This window comes from Camelus dromedarius, chromosome 3 (assembly GCF_036321535.1).
Source record: "Camelus dromedarius isolate mCamDro1 chromosome 3, mCamDro1.pat, whole genome shotgun sequence".
In the NCBI taxonomy this organism is placed as follows: domain Eukaryota; kingdom Metazoa; phylum Chordata; class Mammalia; order Artiodactyla; family Camelidae; genus Camelus; species Camelus dromedarius.
Window position 1 is genome coordinate 61,240,404 of NC_087438.1, and position 23,785 is coordinate 61,264,188.

General features: G+C 40.1%; 1 protein-coding gene across 2 annotated transcripts in view; it reads left to right on the forward strand.

Annotated features, from left to right (window-relative positions):
• ADGRV1 (adhesion G protein-coupled receptor V1) overlaps positions 1-23,785 on the forward strand; it is a 471,359-nt gene that overhangs the window by 409,240 nt on the left and 38,334 nt on the right. For both annotated transcript variants that reach the window (XM_064482395.1, XM_064482396.1), the window contains one exon: positions 6,714-6,835. In XM_064482395.1, coding sequence (XP_064338465.1) covers positions 6,714-6,835 — 122 coding nt within the window. The remainder of the gene's footprint in view (positions 1-6,713; positions 6,836-23,785) is intronic.

Genomic DNA, 23,785 nt, shown 5'->3' on the forward strand with positions numbered 1-23,785 from the left:
AGGTCCATTTTAAATAGATTGATCAGTGAGAATTTGGATGTGATGGAACTTAAGCGTCTGCACACTGAAAGCAAGCCTCCTCTGTGTGCGATCTTCGTATTATGTCAAGGTAAACAGAAGGGTTCTAACACCAAATAGGCTTGGAAAATCGAGGTACCAGAAAATTTAAACATGTTTCTTTATTACAAGATGTTTTGGCACTTAAAAGATGCGAGAGAGGGCTGTCTATAGCCATGCGCTATTTCTCTAACTTGACTAAAGTCGTGATGGTGATGGAAATAAGGATGATAGCAGGTAAGGCTTTTTGAGCATGTGCCTTGTGCCAGGCTCTGTGCCGACCATGTGCATGGTTTCTCTTCCCCTCCCCCTGCCCATTTGGTGCAGTGTATGAGGGAAAATGAATCATAGATAAATCTATATGGGTGGCAGTACTAATCAGAAGGAAGAGAAAGTCTGAGGGGAAGGATAGCAAATCTAGCTTTGGATGAACTGCGTTTGAGATGTTTTTGAGGATCTCCAGGCCTGAAGGTCTGGAGCTCAGGAGAGAGAGAGAGATACATATTTGGAAATTGTTGGCCCTTAAATTGCTCATTGAAAGAAGGTGACACTAGAGATTATGAATCCGATAAGGAAGGCTAATTAAAGTGAAGCGCCTGGCGCATCATCAAGTTGAGATACACGAAGTCGAGCCTGCTGCAACAAACGTTTGCAACTCTGTCTGGAGACAAGAACCACAGGACTTAGAGCGGGTTCCCTATTATCCACATGGGTTCTCACGAGCTCTTTTATGAATGTGTTGAAGTACTGAAGCAAGACAGGAATTCTAAAACTAGAACCGTGTATAGGAGTAGTGAGCAAAGGTTAGGAATGCAAGCTACTCAAATGAAGTATGGAGTGTTTCTTTGAACAGTTTGCAAATCCAATCCATAAGTTTTTTGTTATCCGTTCCACCTGCAGTATCCTAATGCTGATTTGACTTCTGTGAAATATGTGTGTGTCTTCTTCTGCGACATCAGATTTATTTACTGAGAACACTAGTGGGTGACTATGCATTGTGTGTTAACCCTTGTTAAGAAAGCTCAAGAGGACAGTTAATACTTTCTCACCAGAAAGTGGATCATATCAGTGGAACTTCTTTGCCTTTGAGTCTGTTAATTTCAGAATATAAGCCCATATTTTAGAAATAAGACCCTTTGATGCCTTTTTTTAATTACCTGTTTTTCTCATTTAAAAATAATGCATGCTTATTGTCGGAAACAGACCCATAAATATCTTAAGCCCACATTATTTCACAGTTGTGCTACGTTGATGAGTTTGTTTCAGTAGCACATCCAAATTGTTAGAATCAGGAGGTCAGTGAGGTAAAATTAAAACAAGTGCTTTAGAAGATTGTAAACACAGAATAAATTTCAGCCGCATGTAAATGAGGTGTGATTTCCATAATAAAGCCATTATTGTTGTCACTGGTGCATAGCAATAAAGCAAAGGCTGCAATTACAAAGGAAAGAGATAATACAGCACCATACTTTCTTTAAAAATGGCAGTGAAATTCATTGAAATCATATTCCCCCCCTAAAAATAAAGAGATTTTATGTATTCTCAGTAGAATCTACAAATTCCCATAAGTAGAGTATCTTAATGATAGCAGTACTAAGTGACATATCCACTTGCTGGTTTGTGTTTGTTTTTTTTTTTTCTCTGAAGTAATTTGTTTCACTAAAACCTTTCAGACTACTTTGTTTTTCTCATTAGTGACTCCTTGCTCATGTAAATATTTAAATTAAGTACTTGGAAGATTTGATTTTTTTCCCTCCCTGTTACGGAACTTCATCTTGACATGGGCCTGCCTTTTTTAACATGGACTTAAAAAAACAACACTAGTAAAATATACATAACATAAAATTGACCATTTTAACTATTTTTAAGTGTACAATTCAGTGGCAGTAAATACATTCACAGTGTTGTGCAACCATCAGCACTATCCATTTTCAGACTGTTTTCATCATCCCAAATACGAACTCTGTACCCGTTAAGCAATAACTCTCTCTTTCCCCTCCTCCCGGCCTCTTGTGACCTCTGTTCTACTTTCTGCCTCTGAATTTGCCTATTCTCGGTGCCTCACATAAGTGGAACCATATATTTGTCCTCTTGTGTCTGGCTTATTTTACTTAACAGAATTTTTCACAGTTCATCCACATTGTAGCACATGTCAGAATTTCATTTCCGTTTAAGGCTGAGCTATATTCCATTGTATGTACGCATCATATTTTGTTGATCCATTCATCTCTTGAGGGACATTTGGGTTGTTTCCACCTTCAGGCTACTGTGAAGGATGTTGCCATGAACATTGATGTATAAGTCTCTGAGTCCCTTCTTTCAATTATTTTGAGTATATACCTAGAAGTGAGAGTTCTGGATCATATGGTCATCCTGCTTAACTTTTTGAGGTACCGACAAACTGTTTTCCACAGCAGCTGCCCCATTTTACATTCCCACCAGTAAGGCACAAGGGTTCCAGTTTCTCCACATCTTTACCGACATTTGTAGTTTTTTAGTTTTTTGGCAATAGCCATCTTAGAGGGTGTGAAATAGTACCTCACTGTGGGTTTGGTTTGAATTTCCCTAGTGAGCAGTGTTGCTGGGCATCTTTTCATGTGCTCTTTGGCTATTTGTGTATCTTCTTTAGAGAAATGTCTATTCAAGTCCTTTGCCCATTTCTGGTTTGGATTGTTTGATTTTTGCTCAGTGGTAGGAGTTCCTTATGTATTCTGGACAACACAGTCCTTTATATAGAAGCCCTTATTCCTTGGACTCCATGCTGTGTTTTTAGGGCTTCCTTTTATTGAGAACATTGAAATGATTCTGTTTCCTCTTAACTAATTCACAGCTAAACATAAGTTTCTGACATTGCCAATTTTATAAATGCCTGCTTTGATAAGCGATGACTTAGATAGCCAACAGAAAAGTTACTAGTAGTTCACCAAATGTGGCCTATCAGCTTAGGAGACATGAAACTAACACAGTTTTCATTAAATAAAGCTTAAGTTTCAGTTTGCCAAATGGAATTTCTAGTAGCTGTTAAACGACAACACCCACCCTCCTCCGACTTTCATCACCCCCCACCCCACCCCGTCACTGTTACTCTCGGCCCCAAAGAGGTAGGAGATACCTCCTCAGGTAGGGTAACCAGAAAGCTCATGAAACATGGGTTTTAGGGCCTTTTACGTGCATGAGCCCCTTCCAAGATCTTAGGCCTAATTATGCTTTTGCAGTTTTTATTTTTTAAAGAAGCCTTGCTAAGTTTTGTAAACTTCAGGCTCACAAAATCCAGATGTTCCCCTGGGTGTGTTTATTCCATCTGAAATCACGTCTCAATCATTGTTGCACTGCTGGAAAACCAGCCCGGGGTTTCTTGTTCAGGATACTGAATTATTTATGACTGGCTTTCTTTCCTTGCAGTTTCTGATCTGGGGTGCCAAGCGACCACACTTTTCTGCAGAGTTCCAGAAAAACATGAGCCCTGGGTGTTTCTAGTCAGCCCCAGAATGCTCTCTTGGCTTCCGCACTCAGCTTTGTCAGCACACTGTCTGGCTCTAAGCTCTCAGAGGAACATGCAGGCCAAATTTTGAAAATTTGGTTCCTCGCTGTTCATGCAAAATATGCATGTCCTTTTGTACTGTGCACAGAGCCATAAATAGAATTCTGTACTTACACAGTGAGAGCAAAGAATGCAATTGCCAGGCTGATACCTAATTTTGAAAACTTCCATGAGCGTAGCTTAGGCAGTTTCCTAAATATTAGGGATCTTGTCAGAAGTGAAAATAAGCCTTCTGGACCTTTATCCAACTGCATGATGTCATTAAACAAAAATGAATTTTTAAAAAAAATTAAATCTTAATAGATTCTCTCTTGTCCTCAGGTAAGGCATTAGTGACAAAGAAACTGTTCATCTGTATAAACTGTGTTTTATATTATTCTTATTTTCTCTGTGCAGTTATGACAATTCAGACAGTGGACATGTTTCTGTGAAGGGGATCTCTGACAAGATACCAGCCTGGTCTCCTCCTAAAGCCTTTTTTTTTCTTTTTCAAAAAAGGAAAAAATGCTCTGATTCCCTCTTCCCCTCTTTCTATGCTTTCTCTTCCAGTTCTTTCCTTGCTCTTCCTTTCCAAAGCAATTCTATCCTAAGGCCATTAGTTGATGCTGAGCAAGATGTGCACCTACAGGGAGTTGTCGAGCATGGAGTGTCCCAACCCAGTCATTACGAGAGGGCGTCCCTGTGCAGGGTGAGGTGTCCTCATGAGGTTCATGAGAACCTGAGTGAGTCTGGGAGGCCATCTGTAGAAGGGAGAGATGACTGCAATGGAAGATTGGTTACCATCCAATACAGTTGATCAAACAGGTGAATATATTAACAATAATGAGAAGTACATTTCTTAACAACAGAGAAGGGAATTACAAATACAAAAAGGGAGAAAATAAACCCTGTGGCATTGGATGGGAATTTGAAGTATTGCTGTGAGCTAATGGTTTTCATTATGTAGAGGTAGATATAGAAATATAGATACAGGAGAGGGTATAGCTCAGTGGTAGAGCACGTGCTTAGCATGCATGAGGTCCTGGGTTCAATCCCCAGCGCTCCCGTTAAAAAAAATAAAAATAAATTAAATAAGTAAGTCTAATTACCTCCCCGCTCCACTGCTGCCAAAAAAAGAAATATAGCTATAAATGTGTGTGTGAGCTTGTGCTTACACATGCGTGTTCCCCAGCTGTGTCTACAGAGAGGGCTGAGGAGCAGCAGCCCCCTCAGGAGCCGCGATCATGCCCAGCCCCCGATCTTGGTCTCTGAATGCCATTCTACCCTAAAAGAAACCAGGACTGGGGCAGAGAAGGTACAAGATGAGCTTGAAACATCTTGTTGGGCCAAAGAGCCACGGAAGTGCTCACAGGATGACGAGGACGTACCAGAAAGCGCAGAAACCATCCTGAAGGGACTCCCACTGATCAAACTTAGGGCGATCTGAACATCAAAATCAATGATAGCAATCAGTAGTAACCCATTAAATTGGAATCTGTGGGTCCATATTATAAAAAACACATGAATAAATCAAACATTTGATAAGTAAAAGGATATTTACCTAGTTTCAAAATAATGCCATACACAATTCATATTAGTTATAAAGGGGAAAAGACTAACTTTACAGTTTGTCTGCTGTCTTAATCAAGTAACCAAAATGAACATTTTAATAATGGGACAAAGTGAATTATTGTGGCATAAATGCTAAAAAAGAACCCAGCATCACTTCTGTGATTTCTGGCCAACTTTACCATCTAAATCATGAGAAAATATCAAATTCAAATTTAAGGACACCCTACAAGAAAAACTGGCTGGTAATCTTCAAAAATGCTAGAGTCATGAAAGTCAAGGACACTCAAAAGAACCATTTCAGACTAAAGAAAATTATAGAGAATGTCAACTGGATTTTTCTGCTACAACAGAAATTATTGGGATAATTTACAGATACTGAATGGGATCCGAGGAGGGTTGTAACCTATCAATGTCAATTTTCTGATTTGATGGTTGTATTGTGGTTATGTAGGAGGCATGTCTTTGTAGAAAATACACACTCCAGTGTTCAGAGGGTGATGAGGGATCAGGTTGGCAACTCTGAAATGGTTCAGGGGAAAAAAACAACCGCAAAACTTTGTAGCCATACTATACTTGCAACTTTTTATAAGTTTGAGATTGTTTCAAAACAACTGAAGTTTTAAAATTTGCTGAAGTTGTAAATAATTCCACAGTGCAAGTAGATTTTAGGCCTTTGTTGATGGTGAGGATATATGGACTTTGAGGTCTGTCATGAGAGTTGTGTCAGTGATGTGGTCCATCCTCATCTTTCAGTAGCTTGAAAGTGTGTTTATTTGCAGCTGCAGAGATCAGATTCACTTTCTAATTCTTACATAGCCTGCCATTTAAATATTAATAATCCCCTTTTAAGATTATTATTCTAATTCCCAAATATCAGAGATAAGTAGAAAGAGTAATGAAGTCCTTTGGCCCTGAAGAAAGCTGTTCTGGAAACTATTAAAACAAATTGCATGATAAAATGATGGGTAGAATAAGCTTAGTGTTGACAGTAGTGAATCCATCCCTTCATCTTTGTTCTTAACCATAGCTATAAATAAAGTTTGGTGTCTACTCAGTCAGAAAAAGAGATGAATGCCTATTTTTCCATTACATACAAACAAGTTATATCATTTATGTTTCAAATGTGGGATTGGACTACAGTAATTTTGGGAGCACGCTGCTGTCTACCATTTTCTGGTGGGGAGCTCTTTTAAGGAGATTTATATGCCCTGTCTTCCCTGGGATTGAAATGTGATTGCATATCTGCGGTTCTCAGTGGCACTTCCTGAACAGTCCAGCAGGTGGTAGTCTAGGAGAGGAACAGTTCTCACCCTTCTCCAACCCCCTGCCTACCAGCAAAACAGAAGGAATGTGGACTCAGCAATGTGCCTTCTCTTCTCTGGCATAAGAATGGGATTTCCAAGGTTGTTGTTTCAAAATGGGTACTTAGGCATAGGGAGTATTTTCCAGAAAGGAGCTAAAAATAATTTTGCATATATGTGTTACTATGAGGTATTCTGAAGTTCAAAAATTTTTTCTTTTCTTTTTTTCTTTTTTCTTTTTTTTTTTTTTTTATGATTTCTAGAAATTCCACTGGTTTTGTATCTTTTTGCCCTGATTTCGATGACATGGCTTTGGGGAGGCCTGCACATGGCTTACAGACACTTCTGGATGTTGGTCCTCTTTGTCATTTTCAACAGTCTGCAGGTAAGCCTTACAGTTTGGTTATAGACAGCACACATGCCTCCTAATGAACACAAGGCATGGAGTTTCAGTGTAAAGGTACCAAGTGTCCACACGTAGGTGTATTCGTGCACACAAAAACATCAGTCAGAACTTTAGAATAAAGTGATAAAAACTATGTTAAAAATATTTAGCACCTGAAGTATGGCTGACTGGGCTTCAAACTTGCTGATTATACAGATAAGGAAAATATAAAGTATTTACTCTACTTCGTTTTGACAGCATCTAAGTAACTACAAAAACATACTTTTTCAACAGGATTGATGTTCATAAACTTTGCTGATGGCAGCCGTCTAGGATCTATGCACATACATGGCTGTGTCTAAAACTTAGATCAACTGAGCAGTGAAGTAACAGTGATGTTCACACAGTCCCCTCTTAAGTCTGGAGCTTAATATTTTGATTGACTGATGAATGATTGACGTCCTCCAAGTCTGGCAATGCCTAGCTTAAATTAGTTTTGTGAGCATGTTTGGATAGCATAACTAGAAATGATATAACTGTAACAAAAATTAAAGCTGACTTTTTTAGCTTTTGTTAAAAATGGGGGAAAGTTGCACCGTGAAATTGACAAATGGAACAATTGAACTCATTTTTCTTATTTTCCCAAGTGGAAAGATCTGTCCTAGACTCAAATAGTTTCTTGAATTTACCAAAACTATCTCAAAACAGCCCTGGCTTTGACCACCATCTTGCAAGAAACCTCTGTAGGAAAACATATTAGGGTGATAGCACACACCTGAAATAGGACTCAAAACGTATTTAGGTTTGCTTTTGGGGAGACAGATTCTTTAGTGAGATCATATCTAAGAGCAGGGTGCCTAATCAAAACATAGTGTCGATTTAGGGAGGGAAAAATACAAAGTAATTTAAAAGTTTGGAACCAAGTTGATACAAGTTATGTAGATAATCAATGTGTACCCATTGCTAGTACAGGGCGCCAGTGCTGTCAGTACCAGGATGAAGATGACAGCCTGCTCCTCTAGGACCTGGTGATTCAGGGAGTAAGCAAACAATTGGGCTATAAGGGTATATATATGGCAGATGCCATGTAAACAGAGTGTTACGAGAGCAGAGTGAAGGACTTGTTTACTCCTGCCTGTCCTAGTGTTTGAGCTGAGCCCCAAAGGTGAACTGCTCAGGTCAGACATTGTGTCACTTTTGAATCCCAGGGCTTAGCAGAACTAACACCAAAACCAAAGTCCACACTGACAGCCTACAGATGTATTTTGTTTGGTGGACACACAATGGTACATGGAACAGGGTTTTAGATTTTTTTTTTTAATATTTTTGCAAACTTTTAAAATTGAGAAATTTCACATAAAATGAATATCTGGCTTCTCTTTAATGGCAGTACTTGCAGGGCAGCAGTTTTTAAGTCCTGAGTAGACGCTGCCCTCTTTGGATGGGACAGGTGCCGTCATTATGCTCGGTAGATTTAATTCACTCATTTTACCTGCCCCTGACTGTGTTGCCTTTAATGTTTACTAATTAAGTGATGAATAGGTGGTTAGAGATGGGTATTTCAAGCAAAGTACACAAGGTTAGCCTAGGCTGCAGAAAGAAAGCTTGATTAATCTTGCCTACATTAAGCAGGGGGTTGCAGGAGGAGGAAAGGTTTTGCAGTTACAAAGGGTGTGATGGGAGTGGAGACAGATAGCAAGGCTGGCTTCAGCGCCATCGTCAATGTTCCGTATGGGATGTTAAACTTCAGCCTTTAGGTAGGGGGAAGCCATTAAAGTTGGTTTTTTTGTTGCTGTGTTCTAATTTGTTTTTTAAATTTTGGGGTTTTTTGAATTTTTTAAATTCTAAATGAGAATGATACACTCATACTTACTTTTTAGAAGGATAGCTGGAAATGTTTAGGACGGTGTTTAAAAGAGCAGCTCCAGGCAGGTACGTTGTCATATTCCAGCCCTTCATGTTGGGGAGTACACCTGGGAATAGAGACCAGGTGACGGGTTTGAGAATATTATAGAGACAAATACTGACGAAATTTGGTTAACCAGGAATGTTGTGGTGAGAGAGCAGCACCACCTAGAGATGCAGGCTCGGGTGAATGGCTAGGCACTGACTCCTCTGGTCAGCATGGAGATCACATCAGGAGAGGGCCTTAGGGAATATGCAGCCAAGTTGGTGAATTGGTGAAATTTGGGAGACATTGGTCAAGCCACCAATGTTTTAGTGACTAGGTATGAGGAGAAGGCTAGTGAAAGAGATCGTTAGTGAAAGGCAATCAAGATACGGTGGTTTGGAATTGCTGGGAGAAAAGAAAGCTTCAAAAGAAAACAGCATCCAGCCCTACCCAGTGCAGCAGAGAAGTTAGATGGGATGGGAGCTGTGGGGCAGTGCAGTCTAGGGCAGCGGTCCCCGAACCGCAGTGTCGTCAGACTCGCGTGAAGGACTTGCCATAACCCCACACCCAGAGTTTCTGATACGGTAAATCAGGCGGGATCCGAGAATTTGCATTTCTAACAAGTTCCAGGTAATGCTGATGCAGCTGCTCTAGGGACCCCAGCTTGAGAACCACTGGCTGAAGTGAAGCATGATCTCAACTCCACCAGCCTGCTCTCTGGTTTACTTCAGCTGAGTCATGGATCCTGACTCAGTTCTACTGTCTTCATCCGTGATTTGGGAAGAAATGTTATTTAGGATTACAGTGGGATTTAATTAAATGGTATAATGAACATAAAGCAAATTGTACAGTACCTCACACATAAATAACACTTTCTGTCTTTAATTCAAGAAGTGTAATGGAGAATGCAAAGAGAGAGAAGGGGCAATGGCTTAAGAAGGAACGTTGCTTGGTTCAAAGGAAATTTAGGGGTTTTGTTTTCTTTATTTGTGAAAAGAACCGACACAGGAGAAACGAGCAGAGGAAAGACTCATTGCCTTGGCAAAATCACGGACAGGGCAGGAAGAACAGAAGAGATAGAGGGCTTATCTGAGGGAGAAGAGGGGGTTCTTTCTCTCGAGGCTTGGAAAAGAAGGATTAGGTATGTACGAAAAACTATTCTGGAGCTAAAGGTGTGGAAAGTTGGAGTTTGCATCTAATGTCCTCTCTTATCTCCAAAAGGCAAAAGGCAAGGACGTTTGTTGAAAGGAATCTGTTCAAAGCTTGAGCTAAAAATGGTAAAAGGTAAGGAGCAATCTTCAGGCAGAAAGCAAAGAACATAAAAATTATGGTGCTTTCAAAGACGGTGAAGAAATGACTGGAGAGAAATCGGTAGGACTCAGTGGAGGTTGGACCCCCAAAATCTGTAATTGTAATTCAGCAGTAATTTAAAAAATTAAGCCTTATGATTAAAATGGTAGCAGTGTATGCTATCAAACCACAGACACAGGAAAAAGGTTTTTTGAGCTCTTATGGAGGATGGAGGCTTGGTAATAAAGGAGGGTTGTTGAGCATTTAGCTATATTTCATGGGGAGATACAAAAAGAAGTGCTGTGAACTTTTTCTTTGAGGAACTGAAAACAAGCTAAGTATAAGTCAAAACTAAATATTTCAAACTCATGTTTAATGAGCTTAATTCCCTCTGTGTGGCGCTGTTGAAGCAATGACTGTATCACTGCTGCGTGGCATCTGGAGCACTGGCCCACTCCTCGTACCAGCGCTCAGTGAGTCAGTCCTAAAAAGAACGCCTCTTAAGAAACACTTGGAAAATATGATTTCTCTAGGGCTTATTAGCGTTCATTTAATTTATAAACTGCCTTATGTCTTCAGGTTGAGCGTTTCCATGGAATATGGGTACATCCTAGTAAGATCTTCCAAGTATATTCCATGAAAACTTAACAGTTTTGTTTGTTTTTGTTTTTGTTTTTTTACTGGCTTTGTGTTTCTTTTCGGCTTTTGTGAACATGATTGACCGTAAATGTGTATTAGGTGTCTCATGCTTGGCTTCTATATTTTACTCAGAGGTAGTTACTGTCTCACTTTTTATCCAGATTGTTATGTCATAGGTGCTCTGAGACTCACAGATGAAAGGTATATTTTTTATATTTATTATTGGATGCAGTTTTTAAAAGGAAATTTTGATCCCTTGAAATATTTTCAGCAGTTTCCAGATCACTTTCTAAGGAATCAGGGTTGAGCTACCAAACTTAATTCATTTGCGCATTCAAGAAAATGTATATGAAAAACTTTCTAAAAAGCACAAATGGATGCAAACACAAAAGTGAGGCCAAAAAAAATTATCATTCTAAATACGTCTGCTACTACTTTATTGAGTCTTCCTTGAAAAACACGTGACTTTTTTCCCCAAGAGCTGAACTTCAATTCAGAATTTTATTGATCTGTATTATTTATATCTTCTTGATTGCTTAAAAAAGTGTTTAACTGGTGGATATCAAGAGTGAGGAGAAGGTAGAGAATGAAGGGTGAAATGTCCTTTAAGTTTATTCCCTGGGAATTTGTGTTTTTAATTCTAGGAGTCGCTTGCCAACGTGTCGGCAAGTTCATGTTACCTGTGTCTTTGCCACTTCCCTGTGATGCAGTTGATTTGTGGTTGTGAGGTGAAAACATCCTGATTTTTCTTGCGCTTTGTTTCATGTCAAAAAGACTCTGAAACTTCCAAAATGAAAACAGTAGTTCCATACATTCTTGATTAGTGATCCCAAACCCCAGAGGCCTCAGGGCACTGTCTTACTTTTTGCTGAAGGGGTTTTCTGAGTGCACTAAGCAAGGGAGCCACCACCAGTTTTAATTCCTATCAGCTTTCCAGCCCCAGCAGAGAAAGAACTTACACCTCAATAGGAAAATGCTGTGAAGGACTTAAATTCCCCTCACTTTGGATCACTGATCATCCAGAAACAAATCACAGAGTGACAGGGACTCTGGCCAGGTCTGGGTCGTAAGCAGACTCCAGAGGTGGAAAGAGTTGAGTCGATCTCACCAAAAGCACGCGGAATGGGGTTCCCCCAGAAGAAAAGACTCTCTTACCCATAGAATGGTCGCAGTGCCAGGCAGACCAAAGTAACAGGCGATCGCTATACATGTTTTCTAAATTTTCTTGTTCATTGATACAAGTTTGGACCAGGCCAAGGGCAGTTATGGTCAAACTACCTGGAAACTTCATCATTGTGACACGGTTTATTATGAATATCTTTGGGATCCAGCGTATAACCAAATGTCTCTGTATTGTCCACAAGGAAGGCATAAGGGATTACATTTAATATTTTTCTTAATCCTTCTATCCATACATTCAACAACCTCTATTTAAAAAAAAAAGTTGTCTTTTATTTCTAAGTAGATTTATGCTAATACTTATAGATCACAACTTTCTTAAAATGTTTAGTCCAAGGTATATCCGCATTTGTGTAACAATTAAAGGGAGTAATCACTAAGCCCAGTACCCAGCTAGTGGGCACTGGTAGAACCAGTCATTTCATACCAGTCATTATAATACTGAAGTAACTACCATCTAAACCCCCTGCGTGCGTATCTGGCTTCTAACCATTTAAGCTAGAAGCATCTGCAGACCGCCAGCAGCTAAAAGGCTAATGTTTGGCTAGACAGGAAGCCTCCAAGTCCCAATTCCAGCACTAGATCTGCAGTCTGATGGATCAATGCCTGTGCCACACTTTTTCATGTTTTTCACATCACTCCTAGCTTAATTGTGTTCTAAAATATAGTTACATTTTTAACCTCAACCACTCAGATTCATACTTAAATACAGCATTTATTTCAGGTTTCTCTAGGGCTCTCTCACATTTACTAAGTCAAAATTTCACTGACTGACAATCTTCTCACATGTAGGGAATCCCACATAAGATAATGAGGGTAGCCGGCAGTAAATAGGCTTAAGATTCTTAGTGATGCTGAAAAATAAGTTTTTGGAGAAGATTCATATACACAGAAGAATTGTTCCAAAAGCTGAAATGAATTCTTCTTGGAGTACACAAGCTGGCAAGGGAGTGGAACTTTACATAGTATTGGGAAATGACATGTCTCAGAATGTGAGTTATGAGACCACATTCTTCAGAATCTTATTTAACTGTCTCTGTAATTGACTTCTGCTTATTCGTTTGTGCAAGCATCTGGTCTCGAGATGTTCCCTGGCAGTTTTTGGATCATTCCCTATTTCAGAGAAGGGAGTTACAACATGGAATTTGTAGCTAAAAATATAAAGCCTGTATTCAAATTTAAGGTCAGCTGGTTAAAATCCTTGTCATTTCTAGCCTCATGTCTTAAACAGCTAAATAGCTAGGGAAATAAGTGACTCAAAGGTGGGAACAGTTTCTGCTACTTTAAAAAAAAAATTATGGTTCTTTGGTGTCCACTATAGTGCCTTGAAAACAAAGTATTTTTCTTCTACTAAAAAATTGGGTTTCTTTTTTACTCCTTTTTTTCACCTCCCTCCCTCTTTCCTTCCCTCTCTTTCTTCCTTCTTTCCACCTATCTCTTGTTAATACGTTGAGTTTCAGCTTTAAAACTAAAGCCATCTTTCAGGAAAAGATTTTCCCAGTAAAAATAGTCCTTGAGGTATCATAAGAAATGGAATATGTTTCCTTGCTCACAAAAAGTTACAGAGTTCATTGCAATGGAATAGAGAAGAAAATTAATAATCCTCCTTTAATTTTGTTCTGTGAGAATTTCCATTTAGCATCCAGAGGGCTTCAGTGCAAGTGTCTGCTTAGATACAGTACATATTTAGTCTTGGCTGCTCCCTTTTGAGGATAAACAGCTCTTGGGAAATACACATTGTTAAATAATCAGTTACAGAGGACTAATTGTTTCAAGGCACTCCCTTTGCGATTGCTTTCCAACAGCCAGCAGTAATAAGAAATGTCACTTTGTTTCCATTGGAGACTAGCACATGAACTATTCATGAAGAGTGGAAAAGCAGTCTTCCCAGAAAACCCTGTAATAAACATGCAGAAGCCAGGGGAGGTTGGGACTCTATCACTGATTTGTCCCAGAACCATGTCAAGTTCAGTGGAAAAAAATCACTGCACTTGTTTTGGAGAGTGAAATTCAGAAACTAACCAATACCTCATGTGCACTTCACAACGTCCCAGAGCATTTCTATAACTTTACAAATAAATATACAGAAGCTCAGACAAGGAGATGTATTTAAATTGTCTTGATTAGATTGTGCCATTCTGTTCAATGTTCAGTAGCATCTGGGCTGGTGAAATATCTTTGTGTCCTTGCGCAATAAACCTCTTACTCCATTTGACAATGAATGACAGCATCTAACATTACCTTCACGTTAGCCTGTTGATTGGCCAAGCAGCGCTCTTCAGAGGCTGCCGGATTTTTGCTTTTGTTTGTGCTGGGTTCTCTAAATAAAAGTGTCAGGATCTGATCTGCCAGTGAGTGTCTTCTGTGAATACAATTTCAGTAATGATGGGCTTGAATAGACTGTGTTTTGATACCTGGCTCTATCCTTGCAAAAGAGGTTCCTCCATTTCTCCTGCTCTGATCCTATCTTAGTTTCTCACTCCGTGGTTTTTCTATTTCAGTGTTCTTTCCTGTGCCTCCATGACCACATGCTTTGCATTTTAACCATGTGGCATGCTTTTGGGCTCTGTGGACCTTTACTTTACATGTGAAAACATTTTAGAACACTCTGATTCTTGAAATAGCAAACCTATAAGAATTAGAGTAAGCAAGACACATGCCTCCCCTTGTTAAAAACAGTTTTGGGAGAACAAATCAAACAGTTAACATTTGAGACTCGTTTTCACCGAGTCATTCAGATTCTTTGACTTGCTGTTAATTTATAATTTTTCCAGGGTCTAAAATTTTCTTCTTATCTCATGTCTTAACGCAGATATTGGGATGAGGAGAATACATTTTCCATGAGTACATTTGTATGCGTATTTTATGACCTTCTGTAATACCGAGCTGTCAAGTGTACTAGAAGGAGCGTTGTGCAGTCTCCGTTCTTCCAGGGACTTGGCCTCTCTGAGCCTTAGTTATCTGCTTTCCAAACAGAGGTGTGATTCTTGCCCTAAGTTTTGTCCTAAGTAGCGTATAAAAACATAATTTGTAAACTATGTAATGTTTTACAAATGTAAAGTACTATAAATGAATACGTGGACAAGAAGAAGTGTTTGTCTCAGAAGCCACATAAAGGCAAATTAGAGGCTACACAAGGATTTGTAAACTCCGTCCTTAAATCCTCTCTTCCGCCACCGGCCCTCCCTCTTAGTGATGTCCGCCACCCACCGATGCTCCCCTCATGCAGCCTCCTGTGATCACTGACATAGTGCTTGGTTTAGAACATAGATCTGTGGTCCTCACTCATCTGCTTTCCAGGGTGTAGGAAATGCCTTCAGTTTCCAGTCAGTAACTTTAGGTGGGCAAAATGGGCCTCTTGTGAGACCACAGAGATTGGTGGGGACTGTGGAAGAACCAGACAGTACAGACTCCTCCCAAAAGCATGCGGATGAGAAAAGCGAACATCGTGTGGGCCAGACAAAAGCTTTAGCAAGTAAATTCTCAGAGGTGGCAGTCCGTGTGCCAACCCTATATAAAAATTACTTCAAATTTCTTCCTCTGAAGAGGATTTCACTTTCTCTTGGAAGCCAAATTGAATATGAGCTATCACCCTGGTCTAGTAGAAACTGGGTTTCAGGTATAGTGATGGTTAATCCAGTTATGGTTTGCCTCCTCTCTTGGGGCAAACTAAGTTTGATTCAGGTGATCCAGGGGACTCACCTGAAAGCCCGTTGTGTCTTCTGGAACTCCTCCTCCTCGGCAGGCTCTGGACTCTTGTCTTTTCGTTCCCTGGTACGTGCAGCTGCTGAAGTGTCTGCTTAGCTGTTGAGCCTCTGAGCAGCTGCTTTCTGCTTGGTTTCTGAGCCTTTCAACCCGCACAGGCAGCTTCAGAAGTGGCAAATGCCTTTACAGTTCCCTTTTTCTTTGGGGTCTTGGCCCCTCAAGTCCTGGTTGCTTTAGTAGATTTCAGTCCTATTTTTTGTCTCCCCAGCCTCGTTAGATTCCTGCAGGTCCCAGGCTACAACTTTCTGTTTGGCCCCTAGGCATCTCACTTTGAGGAAAAGTCCCTTTAAAAAAAAAAACAAAAAAAAACCCAGCAATGAATATAGGGCTTCCCACTCAGTGGATTTTGCTTCTCTCCACGATCTTGGCCTCTCAGATACTAGCTGGTTTTTAGGTTTTTAATTTTTTTTTCATTGCAGTTGATTTACAATGTTGTGTTAGTTTCAGGCATACAGTAAAGTGATGCAGTTTTACATGTATATATTCTTTTTCCTATCTTTTCCATTGTGGTTTATTGCAGGATATTGAATATAGTTCCCTGTGCTATACAGTGGAACCGTCATGTTTATTTTATATATATTAGTTTGTATCTGCTAATCCCATACTTCTAATATATCCCTCCTCCACCCCCTTTTGCCTTGGATAACCATAAACTTGTTTTCTGTCTGTGAGTCTGTTTCTGTTTTATAAACAAGCTCATTAGTATCATATATTTTACTTATCCCACGGAACCTTAGCAGAAGGTTGTACTTAGAGTAGTTGTTCAACAAATGCTTGTCGAATTAGAACTTCTGCTAAATTAAAATGCATAAAGAGGCAAAGTGAATTAAAATGAATACATAAGCATAATTAACATATGAGTTACTGTTTTCTTGTGTTTCACTTGTAAAAATTAATTTGTTTCAACAAATGTTTATCTATTTTAACACTGATGTTCCCTATAAAGTCATGTCCTCTCAAAGAAGAGTCTCTTTTTGTCTTAGTTGAAGATCTTCACTGAGGGGTCTGTCGGGCAGCAGTGTCGCCCAACAGACTCCAGATGAGACAGAGGGTCCACAGGGAATGTGCTGCCCACAAGCTATCTGACATCCTTCCTTTCCCTAGTTCTGTAATTTAGCCAGTCTAAATAGAAGTGACCTTGAACATCAAGTCAGTTTAGCAAGTCAGGTTCCTGTTGCTTGCTTAGGACATTTGTAAGCACTGAGAAAGCTGAAACAGAAATAAAAAAACATGACCCCTGCCCTCAAAAGCTCTAAAAAAAAAAGTGTGAAGTTTGTGGTATGTCTGTGGCTCCCTTAGAAATCCCTTACTTTCTCTTCCCATTTCTCATTGTCCCCACCACTCTCTAAAGCCCATGCTCTTACCTGCTGCTGCAACTGAACTACCTGTCACCTGGACCAGCTGCCTGTCAGTCTTTTTAAATATCATATAGAAAAACCTACATCTGAGACACAAAGACTAAGACAGAGCTAGAAAACATCAAACATTGGATGTTTTTTGCCCAGGTGCAAAGCATCCAGGAGGAGGCTTGTTAAAGGAAGCCCGAAAGCCGTACGCATTGAGCTAAACAGGCCAGGTAGAGTGGGTTTCCCAAACCTCTGGTAACAGCCCCGTCCGTGAATCCAGTGTTTTCTGGAATCCCTAACACACTTTACTTTTCAGGGAATATCAACTAAGTTTAAACATGGCAGCAAAAGCACAGTGCAGTTAACATTTTTCTAGGAAAACACTGAGTCTCTAGCTTTATTGTTCTCCACTTCATTGCTAGTTGCCGGGTGAAGACAAACACTTGGTACGCTTAGCACTAACTAGGACTAAACAGGCCGTCTGAAAGCATAGAACAGCCAGCAACAACAACAACAGCAACAACAGCGGAATGGAAACTTTGGATTCACTGACTGTATTCAGTCCAGGGAGCAATGTCCCCAGTGTGTCTGTGACTCTTAAAATGAAGTCAGGGAATTTGGTGCTTGAGAAGCCATTGTCTCCGTTTTGCTTCGCTGCGTTCTTTCCGCTTTGAGGTCGTATCCGGCCTCTGGTCCGCCGATGGGGCGGCAGCACTTTGTACTGAAGATGTGCTGTGTTGTCACTGAGTGCCCACTCCACCCTCGATGTTAGGAAGAGCTGGAGAATTTTGAGTGGCGTAGTGCAGAAAAAAAGATCGCTAGAGCTGTGTAACCTGACCACTAGAGCTACGTCAGTGACCTGAGCATTCGCTCAAAGGAAGTTTTTCAAAGGCATTTTTTTCTTTCTTCAGTGAAGACTGAGAAGCAAAATAAAAACTGAATAAATTTACCCATGATTCTCTATCAGAAAGCCTTCAAATACTTTTCCCCTTAGAAGTCTAGCAGATTAACAGCCCGTGGGGTAACAGAGCTAACAGTGAGTCTTACTAAATGAATTTCGTAACGGTTATAAATGTTACCGAATTACAGATGCTATGCTTTTAAGTTAACCACTTTTCATAAAGAATTCACTATAAAAATTAAAGGGAATTTGTACAGGGAGACGTCCCTTTTTATTCTTCCCAAGTATGAAAATTTAGTTAGATGTTTCTGAGTCTGTGAGAAATCTGCTTTTTCTTAGTTTTTCTTATAATAATTCTATATTAGTACTAAGTTTATTCATAGTAATATTCCAATTAATAATAATGCATTTACATTTCTCTGGGTCTTTTAGAAATGTTCATGCTTGAAACAAATGTAAGAAAAGTGGTCATCCCTGCGGACGTTTTTCAGTATCTTATTCCTATGAGATACTTTTATGAAATTTCACTTTCTGTCATAGCCTTTTGCTTTTCTTTTATTCAGAAAGTCTCATTCATCCTCTTTTAAAGGTTTGCTTTCTTCTGAAGAAGAAGCCAACTAAGTAGTCATTGTAGAAAAAAAATCTGCAAAAGCTTTTCACATCTACTTGAATTTTATCCATTTGCAAATTTAGTTGTTTCCAAACTAGTCTCAGTGATTTGAGGAAACATCCAAGAAAATACTTGCTACTTCCAAATACATACTAGCTTAATGGAGAGTGTTTGGATGTCTCTCATCATTGGCAGTATGATTTTTCGTGTGTACGATCTTCAGTGAAATGAAACACTGTGCTACATACAAGTGAACGAGGACTTACAAGTCCCTGCTGACTCTAGCAAGTTCTGTGCTAGAACCCCTTCTCAGTTCTGCCCATTACCCATGAGCTCCACTTCAAAATTAAATTATCAGAAAAATGTTAGACTACTATAATACAGACATGAGCTGCAAATGCAGGAATTATCTTGAAGAATTGTTGCCTTTTAATCATTGCTGCAAATTTTCTGGACTTGCTATATTTATCACCCAAGTTTTTGTAAGTTTTAATAATGTGTACTTTTAAAATACTCCTTTTGTCCTCTTCCTCCATGCTTCAGTATGTTATTTACGTATAATTGATAAAAGCCACAGTGTTTTGCAACTGGTAGGTTTCTCTTAGTACACTGTAATTTAGTACTTTGGTCTTTGGACAGAGTCCACAGTGTTTGTTTTTTTATGCCTCTAAACCATATAAATCAAATGTTTTATTAGGAAAAGTAGAGTCAGAGAAACAGAAAGGTCATCTCTACCAAAACAAAACCACATTTCGCTCATCCTAGATCCTTAATTTCATCGTGTACTCTTCTCTCTCAAGCATGGAATGCATATTTTTAATGCAAAAATGACTAGAAGCCAAATATAAAATCTATTTGAAATCTGGCTTTGTTTGAATCACCAACTGGGCTGATTAATCGATGGGAATTAGCAAATTCATATACACCCCTGACTTCGATGCTCGCATTGTTCCTTTCTCCTGCCTCACTTTGCTGACCTGAGGGCAAGAGGCCATGCTGTGGCTACGGCTATGCTCACCCCTCTGCCTGCCACTGTGCGTGTTCCAAGAATCCTCCTGGGCTGCCACCACTGCCCCTCACGTCTGTAGGGTTCATTCCAGCTGTTTCTTGAAGACCTCATTTTGTACATCCAGAATTCTGGGAGGCTCTGCACTGTCCTCTGTTGGTACACTCACTGCTTATAATTCCCTTCCTCTCCTTACAGTGGTCACGTGCCCCTGCCTAACCTTCTTTGTTTTCTGCTCCTCTGGGTTATCATCTCCTATGGCATATATTGCCTTTTTTGCTCCTTTCCCTATAACAGCTTGGGTAATTCTTGGGCACCAAAAGTAGTTTTATCCTTCTGTCAGATCCTCACTGACTTTGTGATCTTGAATCAACTACTTTACCTTATGGATGAAGGAGCCCAGGTTGGAATGGTTGACTTGCTATGTCCCTACATTTTCTTTTTAAGACCTCCACTTTTCCTATTCCTTTACATTTGGGGCCAAAACAGTCTTTGAAGAATACGATTGTACAAAGAAATCAATTACAAGTGTATGACTCTGTAACCCACGTATAAACAGACATGTATGGACTTGTACGCCTATGAAATAAGCTGTATTTGAGTCACGATGACCTGTGAAAACAGCTTTGAACTTAGGAAGCACAGATACGTCACTAGCTAATTGTGTGACTCTGACAAGTCATGAGGCTGGAATCCTTCATCTATAAAATGAATGGAATCGGACAATATCTTGACTAGCTCTAGAACTTTACAGTTTTTTTTTAACTTTTTTTTATTGAGCTATAGTCATTTTACAATCTAGTGTCAAATTCCAGTGTAGAGCACAATTTTTCAGTTATACATGAACATACATATATTCATTGTCACATTTTTTTCACTGTGAGCTACCGCAAGATCTTGTATATATTTCCCTGTGCTATAATCTTGTTTATCTATTCTGCATATGCCTGTCAGTATCTACATAGAACTTTACGATTCTATTCCATAACTTTATAAAGATGAATAGTGCTCTGTGTAGGGAACCAGAAAAGTTTTGGGGACATTGCTTTTGCCATTCATTCTTTTTATAGCTTTCACAAGTACACATGTTTTCTGCTATTCTTTTGTTTCAAATTGGAAAAGCAAAACCTGAGAGAGATGATGGTCTGGGAAGTGAGCCTGGATTTCCAACAAATAGTCACCTATCCCAGATGACATCCCAGTGCTCTTGTGGGCTCTCACTCTTCTTCCTTCACTTGTAGGTGCTATTCAAGCTTCTCTTTGCTCAGTCTCAGGTATCTCATAAGTCTCCCAGAACCCTGAAATAGAAATCATGGGATTAACGGAAGAGTACATTTTGTATTGACACCTCAGTTGTACTTTTTACTAAAACACCTGGCCCAAACAGTACATTTTAAATATTTCAATAACTGTGCAATAAATAGACACAAATGATGACTCCATAGTTAAATGCTAAATTGATGACACTGATCAAGAATTCTCTACCACTTACTAGATATCATTGGAAACGTACTTGATTTCTCTAAGCATCAGTTTCTCTCTCTGAAAATGGGGATAATAATAGTACTTAGGATTGAGTAATATGAGCAAAATAATATACATGAAGCATGGCCAAGTTTGTGGAGTGGAAAGAATGCTCAGAAGTATGAGTTATTCTTACTGTGATGGTGATGGTTGTGATCTAGTGTTATTTGTAATTATTCTTAGCAATAATAATAATAATTAGAGAAGTTCACTGAAAAGTCTGAAAAAGACAGAGGTGGCTTCATGAAACATGTGGCCCTAGAGCTGATCTGTGAAGGATTCCAGATCTGAATGAGTTTGGAAAACAGGAAAGACTCTTCAGGTTCTTTGGATAGAAGAAAGAGGTGGGCAAAGGTACGAGACGGGAAAGCTTCGTGCTGGAAAGACGTTTATGAAGGAGAATAAAAGGGAATAGCACTGAGAAGGTCCTGGGGTGGGGCAGGGAGGTGACATGAATGCAGTCTTTTCACCACATTGTTATGAGATCGCGTAGAACAGTTTCGAGAACTTTTTTTAAAAAACTTCTAAAAAAAAAACATTCTTTTGTAGATACCTTAACCATTGCAAATATTTGATTCTGTTCTCTTGCATTCCATCTTTGAAGACAAGTTCAAAGACAGCCACCAGGGAGTTTATTTGGCTGGAACACAGAACCAACATCATGGATGCTCTTGCCCCTCCCACTGTCACTGACTCAGAGAGTGAGCTCTGAACAGCATAAAAGGAATTTACTATAAATAAATAATACGTAAATGCATAAAATAAAATTGTAATCCAGAGCATAATCTTGAAATCTGGGGCCACGATTTATAAATCTTCCATGTGTCTCCCAATCACAGCCCCTCCCACGGTGCTGAGAACCTGCTAAACTGAATCCACAAAGCACTTGCAGTTCCAGGTGCTGCACAGACAAGCCCTGCAGTGAAAGAACGTTGTCTCATCCTTATACCATCCCAGAGAAGGTACCATCCAGGGGCCCTCTGAACGCAGCACCATTTGTATTCATCTAAAACCACTGGTAGTTCCCTTTTTTCTCTTCCTGTCTCCATCTCTGTGTCATCAGCTGGAATTTCTTATCATTTTTCTTTCCCTTTCAACATCTGGTTTCGATTGCAGCCCATTCTCTCTCTCCCTCTCTTTTTTTTTTAATCTATCTTGATCATTCTCACGCATTCAGGACTCAGTCGGTAATCCTCATGATAACTGTGTACATTATGCTCTGAGATAGCATGACTTCCACACACAAGGACCCATCTCTGCATTGAAAAAACAAAGCCCCAAAATCCACTTAAGTAGTGTTCAGCAGGGCATTTGGGGTTTTGTTTGTTTTAGGAGACCTGGTGAATTTCCCAGTTCAGACAGGGCGAAAAGAAAGAATAAAACATCCAGAGTTGTACGATTTCAGAAAGCCAGCGCACATTCCTAGAGGCAGTTCATCATGGCAGGTGCTGTGAGGAATCATAGGCAGGCCACTGGATTCCTGAAGTCAGCCAAGAGTTGATTGCTTGTGTTTTTCGAGCTGTGTGAACAGGAGAAATGTAGCTGGACCGCTGCTATGTAGTCAACAGGCGTCTTACAGCTGTGGGCCCCGAAGCGCTTTGAAAATCACCCCTCATTGTACTTTGCCTCTGTGTTACCAACTTATCGCCTGGCCCTGCAGCCGGTGTTATGCTGCGTGTCACCAGAAGCTAGCCTCTGCTGCTTTATGAGAGAACTGGCAACTGTCCTGAATCTGGAGTCTAAATGTAATCTCTCTAGTTTCAGGTTGAAGCAAAGACTTACCTTGACTTCAGACATCATGCCTTATATTTATCAACTGTGCACTCCAATTTAAAGCCTGCATTAGTAGATAAAACACACACGCACACACACACGCACACACTTCTCCTTTGGCCCTTGGAACTCTTTCCCTTGGCCTGGCGTTGTAAATAGTTGATTCAATTATATGACTTCGAGATTTTCCTCACTAATAAATCTTTTCCAGCCAGACCAATTGGCTTCCCATACACAAGGCCATCAGAGAGTGGTGGCATTATGGCTTTGCTGAGACTTCGGACCTTTCAGCAAGGGCAGTGTTATTACTAGTAAGTGCCCAGGCGTCCTCAGCGGCAGGTTGAAAGGGGATGGAAAAGGTTAGAGAAATGTAAGTCAAACTCTGCCAAATGTTTACTGACAAGAACACAGTGCTGAGGGGGAGGGTATAGCTCAGTGGTAGAGTGCATGCCTAGCATGCACAAGGTCATGGGTTCAACCCCCAGTACCTCCATTAAAAAAAAAAATAAGTAAACCTAATTACCTCCCCCCCCAAAAAAAACACTCAAAAAAACCCCCAAAACAATAACAAGAACACAATGCTGAGACCAGGTTCTCTGCTAGTCACTGAGGATGCTTTTACCAGCGGCTGCACAGTTCCCGCGCCTGCAGGGCTGCAGGCAGATGGGGCCGGGGCCTGTGGTCAGGAGCCGGCGTGCCTTGTCTAAAGGGGCAGCCACTGCTTGGCTCCAGTTAAGCATTTACTAGACAGGAGCAGATGTAGTATCAGTCAGACCTTCTGATTTTTCTAGAGAAGCCAGAAACCCAATTTTTATGTGAAAGCTCCTAATTTGTTAATGTTGGCAACTATTTAAAGACAACCTTTAAATATTCTGCAGACCAATCAAAACCTGTCGGCAGGCAGTGTTCAGGCTGCCAGCTTTGGGCCTCCGGCCTAACTGGTAGGCACTCACTGAAGGGTCCCCTCCCTCATAGTCTGCTCGGATCAGGGAAGAGAAACTCCTCCGGCCTTTCTGTCATTTACAC